Source organism: Echinops telfairi, unplaced genomic scaffold, assembly GCF_000313985.2.
Source record: "Echinops telfairi isolate 266 unplaced genomic scaffold, ASM31398v2 ScPeMD7_1;HRSCAF=3_0, whole genome shotgun sequence".
Taxonomy (NCBI): Eukaryota; Metazoa; Chordata; class Mammalia; order Afrosoricida; family Tenrecidae; genus Echinops; species Echinops telfairi.
The window spans coordinates 29,939,185-29,950,796 of record NW_022103896.1 but is presented as its reverse complement, the minus strand read 5'-3'; the positions used below and the strand labels follow the sequence as shown (position 1 = coordinate 29,950,796).

The following is an 11,612-nucleotide window of genomic DNA, read 5'->3' as shown; positions in this document are numbered from 1 at the left end:
GGTTATCTGTAGATAAGAGCAATCATGTTCTATAGCCAAACCACCTTAAAATGTAGCAAGCCCCTGGGGCAGCTTCATGGGGGGGGTTGAAGTCAAATCGCACAAGACTGTGACTCACCTCATTGCTGGGTTATTATGTTATCTGCTTGTGATATTATCATTGACTATGTAATACCATGGTAGCTGTATGACATGCATACCTTATGAAAGATCTGTAAGCCCCTTTGTATATACCCACTGGACAATACATTCACTCTCAGTTCTGACAGGGGACGAGGAGCCCCTGCGCCCTGCTGTCTTATTTTCCACAATAGCAAAGTCACTCCTGAGGACCTGTTCAAGTTTTGGGGACCCCCTCAGCCCAACATACTAGTATGGATAAGAAGATGTGTTGCAGACAAAAGAACTGTACTCCTAACATTTTACAACTTGTTAGCTTCCTAATAACCTCCACAATTGTGAAAATTGAGAGTTCTACATGGTCACTGCAATGCATTGTTGAATGCAACAGAGTAGTGTATACTAGAAGGGATGGTTGATGTCAAAATAGGATAAAGAGGAGGGGAGTGTATCTGACTCCTGCCCATAGCAATTCATCTTTGGGTGGTGTTAAGACTCCTTTGTGTAAACAGAGGTGGTCATATTTGACCCCAGTGCCATTTTCTTGATTTGTCTCTCCTACACTCTCCTTAAAGCCAATAGAAACCAATCAGATTGATAACAGATAAACTCTTAGTCATCTCTCTCCTGGAAATCATTAACAAAACCTCTTTCCAGGTAGCTGGGCTATATGATATTGTCTCATTAAAAATAAACAAATAAATACAATTACGTATTACCGAAGACCAGAAGAGAAAATAGCATGGCCAGATAATATTTGTTTGAAACTAAGACTATGAACAGCTTCTGTATGCAGATTATTATTGTTTTGGTTGTTTATTATGGGCTGTTCTCTTTCTTTTTTAATCATTTAGGTTTTTTAATGTACCTTAATCAATCAAGTAGGCTTAGGCAAACCACTTACCATAGTTTTAGTAAGACAGGAAAATAATTTGGTCCTAAGACTTTACTGGTTTTTTCCTCAAATAAGTTATAGCTGCTTTTGTGGATATTTGATAAAAATATTTTATAAAACTAAGTATATTAAGCTTGTCATTCATTATGTACTCAGAACTAAAAGCTACCTTCTGAGACTAGATGGCAATAGTATAAAGCAATACACTTATTATAATTCAAAGGAACTTAAAGAAATAAATTCTTTGATTAACAAATCAGCATTATTCATTTTCCGCCTTCAAAGATGGTAGCTCTGAAGAAATTAATTTCTTATTTATTACTGTTATATTCAAATGCCTTCCAGATTAAAATCTATTCACTTAAAAAAATTCAAGAACAAAAAGGCAAATAAAGATTGGCGTAGAGCCAGATTTAACTTATTACGTATGTATTTCTAAGTAGAGACTACATTGACAAGCTTACTCTCTGACCAACAAAATCAGTAAAGAAAAAGCATACCAATATCCTCCTTGGGTCAATCCTTGAAGAAGTCAATGCCAGAGCATAGTGCAGCATTTTACATATTTTCATAAATATTTACATATTTCACATATTTAGTAAATGATTGCTAAGTAAATGAATGGAACTCTTAATAACTACAATGACTATAGATGAAATTAAGAATGGTCCCACCAGTTGTGTGAGTGGCGATACTGCGAGGGTGGAGGGAGGGTGGGTTGGAAAGGGGGAACCGGTTACAAGGAACTATATGTGACCTCCTCCCTAGGGGGCAGACAACAGAAAATTGGGTGAAGGGATACGTCGGACAGGGCAAGATATGACAAAATAATAATTTATAAATTATCAAGGGTTCATGAGGGAGGGGGCAGTGGGGAGCGAGGGGGAAAAATGAGGAGCTAATGCCAGGGGCTTGGGTGGAGAGTAGATGTTTTGAAAATGATGAGGGCAATGAATGTACAAATGTGCTTTACACAATTGATGTATGTATGGACTGTGGTAAGAGTTGCATGAGGCCCTACTAATATTATAAAAAAAAAAAAAGAATGGTCCCATAGGGATGGACAACAGAAAAGTGGGTGAAGGGAGACATCAGATAGTATAAGATATGACACAATAATAATCTATGAATTATGAAGGGTTCATGAGGGAGGGGGTGTGGAGAGGGAGGGAGAAAATGAGGCGCTGATATTAAGGGCTCAAGTAAAAAGCAAATGTTTTGAGAATGATGATGGCAACAAATTTACAAATGTGCTTAACACAATGGATGGATGTATGGATTGGGATAAGAATTGTACAACCCCCCAATAAAATGATTTTGTTTTAAATGGCCCCATAGTTAAAATATCAGTCTTGTAAAATGAACAAATTAAAAATTTAACAACAAAAAGTTTCAAAACCTCTTTAAGGGTAGATTAAGTATGATCTCTTAGTTTTTCTTAAATAGTATTTTGAAGTACCCTAAGGCTCATTTGCTAACCTGCTGACTTTTGATTCTGTATCTTTCCATTGCTTAAGCTTGCTACTTTGCATAAGTTTTCCTGCCCAGAGCCACCAGATGCAAACTTTTCCCAGGCTGCTGCTGTCCAAGCCCATAACTAATACCAATACCAGTGGCAAGTTCCCTGGCTGTTCATCCCCGAGTCAGCATGTGTAGTTGTGATTGGACAAGAAAAGTCACCCCCCACATTCATGGTTTGTGGCTTTATAAACCGGAGTTTTAGTAGTGCTGGGACCGAGAGACATTGAGCAAGCTGACTCCAATCAAGCTTCTCATTTGACCAGTTCGGTGCGGTCCTGATTGACTTGGAAACTGGGTACAACAATTTAAGAATAAGTGAGGACTAATTTATAAGTACTCTCTAGATTTTGCATAAGTCATCTAAAAAAAAGCCACCAACACTCACCTCCCACTTTTCAGAAGCATTATTTCCACGTTCACCAGTTGAAACGAGATAGAGTCTTCCAGTTCCATCGGATAAGGTAGCCCAGGTGGAAGACGTGAAATGGAGAGATGCACAAAGGCGATTGTCATACACAGTCAAATCTGAAGGGAGTCGGAACACCTCCCGTGGTTTTCCTAAAGCAGTGTCCTAAAAAGAAGCCAAACATTTTAACTCATACACTCAAAACAATTATGTTCAGTGTTCTGGTTTGAAATTATTGGTTGTCCACAAATTCTTTAATCCTGTTTTCAAGAGGTGGGGGCTTATTTAGCCCCCTCTTCCTTTCAGTTCTGATTCACTTCTAACAAAACTAGGCAGAAACAACTGATATCTAAGACGAGACCATTAAAAAACACTATATCTTCCACCTTGCTTTCTTTCTTGGATCACACGCTCTGGAGGTGGGGTAGTTATATAATCTGCTGTCAATTTGAGAGGATTGAGAGTAAAGGGGTGGAGTTTAGCCTGTCAATCAGGTCCCAGCTTGAAGACCTCATTTGGAGACACTAAGAGGATAAATAGTTCGCTGGAGGCAGGACACAGGCTCAGTCCCTGCAAGACAATTCTTGTTGACAAGCCACAAGGAGACAGGCTGATGGCAGCCAGAGCCTCAGAGCTGAAAAAGCCACGTGGAGACCCCCCCACCAGCGCTGAGATGCTTACACCACCACTGGATTCACAAGACTTTCTACCCACTGGCCAGTAATCTTCCTAAATTCAGCTTCACTGCATGTCTTTGATGAGTCTGAAGAGGACTTTATAGATTGGTATCAGACATATGGGCTAATATCGGACATATGGACTTGATCTGGACTGGGCTGGGATGTTTACTTATGTACAATAATTACTCCTTATATACAGCTCTTTCGTATACACATACCATGTATGCCAAAAGGGATTTGTGGAGTGACCCATTGAAGGGAAAACTGCCATCTCTTGACAATAACTACCATGCTGAGCATGAATCATTTTGAAAGTGTATCCTTCAGTCCAAGTCAAAAATTCAGACAGCTGCAGGCCTGCCTGACTTTGGATACAAGATCAAGAGCAGCCTTGACTAAGAACCACCAGCTAAGCCACTCCCAGATTTCTGGCCCACAGAAACCGAGTGAGATAATGTTAGTTGGTTAGTCAAGTCACTAAAGGTTAAAGGTTTAGGGCAGCGGTTCTCAACCTGTGGGTCACGACCCCTTTAGGGTTGGAATGACCCTTTCACAGGGGTTGCCCGATTCATAACAGTAGCAAAATTACAGTGATGAAGTAGCAACAAAAATAATTTTATGGTTGGGGGGGTCACCACAACATCGGGAATTGTATTAAAGGGTCGTGGCATTAGGAAGGTTGAGAACCACTGGTTTAGGGCAATTTTCACCACAGAAATAGCTAACGCATCTAGCACTCTAGTTTTCCTTCTCGTGTTATACAGACATCTGCCACCTGGTGTTTTTGATAAGAAATCTTTGTCTGTGTCTGTATAACTTATTTATACAGTGAGTTCCTTCATTTCAAATGCTTTAGATGAAAATATATAAAATACATAAAATTCAGTAAATTTCTTTTCATACACTAAAGTATAATAAGATTAACTTTTTTTTTTAAATGCAGACATTACTTTGCAGTTTGTTTCAGAATATCCTACTGGAAACTCATCATCCTTGGCCTATGCATTCTACCCCACTCCCGCACTGCCTGTTGTTGCTGGGTGCTGTCCCTACAGCGCAGAGCAGACCTGTCCCACAGGTTCCCGAGGTGGGATGTCCATGAGCAGAGCGCCAGGACTGTGCTCCTGAAGAGCAGCTGACGGCCGCACATGGCCAACTCTCTGTCGGGGAAACTGCTTAACCACGGAGCAGCCCGGGCTCCTGGAGCTGCTTAGACAGGTATCTGTGGGCGCTAATAAAATTAAAGTATATACACTATCCATTCTAGCCATACATTCTTATGACCCATTAATGATTCTAAACTACCATTCTAATTTTGCTTAAACAGCACCTTCCCTTTTTATACTCATATTTTAAAATTTTGCATTGATACTAAATTAATAATGAAAATATAACAGGCACAGCTAGCATAAGGATTTTTTTAATGGACCAAACCTTGGAGTCATGCAAAATACTTATCAGCAGCCTACTGAGTAGCTTACTGGCAAGGAACACTAAGCCGATGGTGATCTCTGGTCAGCATCTTTTGCAGAGGGAAACCCAGTTACTTGATTTCCAGTTAATCCAGTTACTCAATTAAGTAGAAATCCGCTAAAAAAAAAAGATTTACTGAACTGATGTCTATGTGGACATTAGGAACACAATCTAGAATTTTCAGTTAATGAGGAAAAATGAACTAGTCAATAAATAATATTAGATGAACTATGTTCTGAGAAATTAATGTACCTTTTCCCTCACACTCACAGAACACAAAAAATATTCCATAACAAGTAGATTAATCATCCAAATGCTTTAAGATAAATATATGACTTTCATTAAAAATTAACTATTTTATAATTTCATGGTAGGGAAGATGTTCCTATGTAAAGTTAAAAGACATATAGGAACCTCCCCACCAAAAAAAACAAAACAACAACTCACTGCAATGGAGTCAATTCCAACTCATAGTGACCCTGTAAGACTGGTCAGAACTGCCCCCATGGATTCTGAGACCCTACGTCTTTATGGGTGTAGACAGGCTCATCTTTTCCTGTTGAGTGGCTGGTGAATTAGAATTGCTGGCCTGAGGTTAGCAGCCAAATGTGTAATCCACAATGCCACCGGGGTAACGTAACACACTATAGCCAGACCAAAATGCTCCTTTGAAGCAGGAATGGTGAGACTTTGTCTCGTGCATTTTAGACATGTTATCAAGAAAGACCAGTCCCTGGACCGGCTATCATGCTTGGTAAAGGAAAGCGGCAATGGAAAGGAGGCGGACTCAACAAGACGGATGGCAAAAATGGCCTCAAGCATCACAACTATAGTCAGGATGGGGCAGGACCAGGCAGCGTTTCTTCTGTTCTACATAAGGCACTATGGGTATGAACTTACTTGATGACATGTGACAATAATATCCAAAACAAATAAAGAACCCTTAAAAATCAGCAATAAATAGATGGAAATAAAAAAAGGAATGTGAACAGGAAACCCATGGTTAAACAACAACAAGAACTAGCCAAAATATTCGAATTCACTAAAATGGGAAAATATGAATTAAAATAAGTAAATCTGCTGTAAAAGACCTCTTCAACTGGGGTCTTAAAGGCTTGAAGGTAATCAAGCGGCCATCAAGCTCAGAAGCAACAAAGCCCACATGGAAGAAGCAAACCAGCCTATGCAACCACGAGGTGTCGAAGGGATCAGGTGTAAGGCATCATCAGAACAAAAAATCTTACCATAGTGAATGATGGGGGGTGTGCGGAGTGGAGACCCAAAGCCCATTAGTAGGCCACTGGAGATCCCCTTGCAGAGGGGTCTCGGGGAGGAGATGAGCCAGTCAGGGTGCGATGTAACAATGATGAGAAATACAACCCCGCTCCCACTACCATGACTCGAATTCTATCTTGCAAGACTGGCTAGACCAGAGGAGGTACACTGGTACAGATAGGAACTTAAAATACAGGGAATCCAGGACGGATGAGCCCTATAGGACCAGTGGTGTGAGTGGCAAAACAGGGAGGGTAAAGGGAGAATGGGTAGGAAAGAGGGAACTGATTACATGGAACTGTGTGTGACCTCCTCCCTGGGGGACAGACAACCGAAGAGTGGATGAAGGGAGACGTCGGACAGGGCAAGATATGACAAAATACCCATTTATAAACTATCAAGGGCTCATGCGGGAGGGGGGAGCGGGGAGGGAGGGGAAAAAATGAGGACCTAATGTCGGGGGTTTAAATGGAGAGAAAATGTTTTGAGAAACGATGTACAGATGCGCTTTACACAATTGATGTGTGTATGGATTGGGATAACAGTTGTATGAGCCCCTAATAAAATGTTAAAAAAAAAAAAAAAAAGACCTCTTCAAAGTACCAGGAGCAAAGATGCCACTTTGAAGACTGTTAGGTGTGCTTGATTCAAGCCATGGTACTTTCACCTGCATGTGAAAGCTGGACGGTGAATACAGAGACGAGAGAAGAACTGATGCACTCCCATTATGATGCTGAAGAGAATGTTGTAAGTACTGTGTGTGGACTGCCAGATATGTCTGGGAAAAGGGCTAGTCCTGGGAAAAGCTGCCTAGTCCTAAGCCATCCCACAATCAGTTGTGGACTGATCATTGGGCTGCACCGGGTTTTTAATGACTGCGTTTCCAGAGTATATCATCAGGCCTTTTTTCTGAGTTCGTCTTAGTCTGGAATCTCTGCTGACACCCGTTCAATATCATAGCAACATGTGAACTTCCGCCAACAGACAGGTGATGGCTGTGTATGAGGCTGGGAGTTGAACTCAGGGCTCTCCCCTATGGAAGGAAACAATTCTACCATTAACCACTACCACCCATACTCATGTCTGGGAGAAAAAAAAATGACTACCATTAAGTCGGTTTGACTCATAACAACCCTCCAGTACCCACCAGAATTACCCGTGTTGGTTTCCAAGATGAACTCTTTACCTGAGTAGAAAGCCTCATCTTTCTCCCAGGAGCAGCCGGTAGTTTCAAACTGATGACCCTGCAGTTAGCAGTGCAACGTGTCACCACTATCCCATCAGAGTACCTTGTACTCCTCATCTAGTATACCATTATGAGGGAACAATTCAAACGGACACTTGTTAAATCACTGTTCTTCATTCCACACTCAACTTTAAAGGTCGCTTTAAACCTCATATGTCACTCATGGACCATGAGTGTGTTTATATTAAACACAAAGTTCTACATGACAGAGATTGTTAGAAGTCTGACTATGAGATAAATGGACATAATATCCAATAGAGTACAATATTAAATTGCATATATCTGAAGCTACAATTACATGAGAATACACAGGAAAACACACAATATCTTACTTCAGTTAAATGATATTTAAGAGAAAGCAATCTAAAAGTTCCTGATTGTTGAAATCTAATTCTCAAAGGGTAAATTTTAACTGGACTGATTGTAGGCAATAAAATACAAGTTCAAAAAGTATGTGGAAAAATGAAATTTTGCCCAGAACTTTTGGAGGCTGCCTTATATCTTCTTCTATAAGTCCTAAATTAGAACATCAGATTGCTTCTACATAAACTCCTATGGCAAGTTTCTAAGTGTCATAATACTGCCTCATATTACCAGCATTTATAATATCCAGCCTCACCCAATCATTTCTCCTTCCTCACAAAAAAAGCCAAGGTAAGTATGTTCACAGTTTTGAATCCCATCCTAAACTAACATTTCAAAGCTGATCTGAAGAGAATTAAAAATTCATTGAGGGTTGGAACAGTTGCTTAATGACGAGTGTCCAAGTACTGTATTAAATAATGTACTTTGACTTTTTACTATCTCAATTAATTGTCAACAAATTCTATGAAGCTGAAATATTACCACTACTTTAACAAGAGAGATTTAAAAATATAATTTGCCTGAAATGCCACTGCCAGGATTTAAATCCCAGTCAACTTGACTCCAAGTTAATGTTCTTTCTATTACATATTTTCTTAAAACAGATCACTTCCCAAGATTTTCTACAATATACCTCAGCTCTCACTGCATTTTCTAGAATTACTTTCAATATTTATAATGCATTAATTTTGTGTATAAATATAATAAATAATAAATAAGTACAAATGCATAAACCATATTTAAGAAAAATATTACTATAAATGGCTTTAGGGCTTTTTAGCTATTGCTACTGACAATCTTAGAAATAACAAAGTCTGTTTCTGGCTCTCTTTTTTTACTTCAAGGAATATTAGATAGGTATACCATTTACCACTAAAGGACAAATCATCTGTCCTTTTTAAAGGATCTACCTTGTGAAGGATTTCATCACTTATAACTAACTTTATCTACAAGAAAGAACTTGAGAACCTTCACTTCCCTTTGTTTTTGCTAAAGCTTTAAGAAAAATCTTTTTAATTCATTGCAGCTTGAGTAATGTTTCCATATAAGTTTTCGATAACACATTAGTCACATGCAATTCTAAAAAATATGCCTTTCTTTGACCTTTTTTGAACCAAATAATTGACTACCTATGAATAAATTTACTTATAGAAAGTCAGCGGGGCTTATGCCTAGAAATGGACAGTGAAGTGGACTAATAGACAACAGTAGCCGGCCACTCTGTAGCCTAGTGTCTCAAACACATTTTATAACTGGAGTACAATTCCCACCCTACCTTTCTTCTACTCAGAGAAGCTGGTTTACGTGAGTGCGGCATCAAGATTGGAGACTTACTAACAACCTTCAATATGTGGATGACACAACCTTGCTCGCTGAAAATGAGGAGGACTCACAGCATCTGCTGATGAAGATCAAGGACGGCAGCCTTCAGTCTGGGTTGAAACTCCGTGTAAACAAGACAAAAATCCTCACAACGGGACCGGTAGGTACCATCATAATAAACAGAAAAAAGACTGAGGGTGTCAAGGATTTTGTCTTCCTTGGATCCAAAATCAATGATCAGGGAAGCAGCAGTCAAGAAACCAAATGATGCATTCACTTGGTAAATCTGCTGCACAAGACCTCTTTAAAGTGTTGAAAAGCAAGCATGTTATTTTGGGGACTAGGGTGCACCTAACCCATGCCATATTTTCAATCACCTCATGTGCACATGAAAGTTGGAGACTACATGAGGAAAACTGAAAAAGACTCTATGCATTTGAATTATGGTGCTGGTGAAGAATACTGAAAGTACTATGGACTTTCAAAAAACAAGCAAATCTGTCTTGTCAGAAGTACAAACAGAATGCTCCTTAAAGGCCATAACGGCAAGACTTCATCTCACATGCTGTGGACATGTTGTCAGGAGAGCAGACCATGGAGGACATCATGCTTGCTAAAGTAGCAGGGCAGCAAAACCAGGAAGATCTTTGACAAGGTGGTCTGACACAGTGACTGCCTCCCTGGGCTCAAAGAGAACTGTGAGGGTGCCCAGGACGGGCGGTGGGTGGCGCTGTCGTCCACAGGGAAGGAAGGCAGCTGAGTCGGAAGCTATGACTCAAGGGCACCTAACAACAACAATCCCATTTTTCATCTTTAGCTACAAATTAAAGACGCATCATGAGGTAATCCTCTTTTTTAGCTGACACAAACTAGTTTTCCAGGCACGTGGGGAATAAAGTATGATAGAAATAATTAGGAAATGCTTAGGGAATATTAACAAATTAAACACATAATTAAAAAAAATAAAACAACTTTTAAATACACTATCATTTTGCTTTCCTTCTTTTTTTCTACCTTCTGAAGCACACTTCCGATCACAGTACACTGAAATTAAAACTTATAAGCCCATAAAACTAAACTTACTTAGACATACCCGTGTCTATAAAATTGTATGCTGAACTGCTGCCACCTGCTGGCTCCTGACAAGATCTGAGGCCAGGTAACAACATATGGGTGTGAGCTCAACCGTCCCACTTACTCAGAAAATGTTTGTACACCAGGCACAAGAAAAGCACTTCATGTATTTTCTGAAGAAAGGGTTTATAGTATGACCTCACTCCAAGGAACGTGTGGCTTACCAACAACTCCTTCCTGCATTTTGATGTTAAGCAAAATGCTTCTCACTGTGAAATACAACAAATCCTTTACCACAAGCACCAGTCTTTAAATAATTGAATTCTTGGCATAAACCAAAAACCACACCAAACTCCCTGCCAGTGAGTGGATTCTGACTCACAACCCTAAGGACAGAGTAGAACTGCCTCAGGTTTCTGAGCCTGTAAATCTTTTTAAGAGCAGGAAGCCTCACCTTTCTCCCTTGGAGTGGCTGGCCTTGGGGTGAACAGCTCAATTCACACCCTCTAAGACACAGGCTCTTTTCTGCAGTAAAGCAATGTTGCCCAAAGTGGGCAAAACTGACTCCCGGGTGTGGGCGGGGAAGGAGACAGGTGAGAGGGTACTGGAAGGATCTAGGTCACTAACGTAGATATCTACCCTTTCTCCGGGATTACAGGCTACACTGCAAATGTTTCTCATTGGCAGGAGAATGCTGAGTGAAGTTTTCTGAAAAGGAGGCAGTCGGCCAAATAAGTTTGGGACCCTATGCACTAAAGCAAGGCCACATAAGAGCCAAGCGCTAAATAAACAATATTGTGAAGCACGAAAGGAGCACGGAATAAGAACTGATAGAACTAGGCAACTGGGCCACTTCTTTGTAAACTAAGACAAGTCAAATTCTTGCTGCAGTTTCAAGAGACACCTAATCAAATTTCTTCTAAAAGAAACAGCAAAATATTATTGAAACGACTATCAAACTTTATTGAAAAACGTTTCCATAGGCAAAAATTATTCCTATTTTACCAGGAAAAAATGTTCTCGAAAAAATAAAGAACAAAGAAAATTTTATTGCTGTATAATGATGAAAACTTTTTATTAAAAGACTGCAAAAATGCCAATAGTAGGCCAAATTATTATCAGTACATTATATAAAAGCTTTTTTCACCCATTACTTAGAGGATAAAGACCAAGTCAGCAGTGTGAAGTAAGTAGTATGAATCATGTTTTCTAAACAGAGCAGGGTTATAAGAAAGA

The 11,612-nt window shown here is 39.7% G+C and overlaps 1 protein-coding gene across 1 annotated transcript in view; it reads right to left on the bottom strand.

The window, feature by feature from the left end:
• The window catches only part of NUDCD1 (NudC domain containing 1), an 84,239-nt gene that overhangs the window by 50,042 nt on the left and 22,585 nt on the right, over positions 1-11,612 (bottom strand). The window contains exons 3-4 of the mRNA XM_004697677.2: positions 4,690-4,853; positions 2,922-3,107 (exon numbers count right to left, since the gene is read on the bottom strand). Of these exons, the coding sequence (XP_004697734.1) occupies positions 2,922-3,107; positions 4,690-4,853 (350 nt within the window). The remainder of the gene's footprint in view (positions 1-2,921; positions 3,108-4,689; positions 4,854-11,612) is intronic.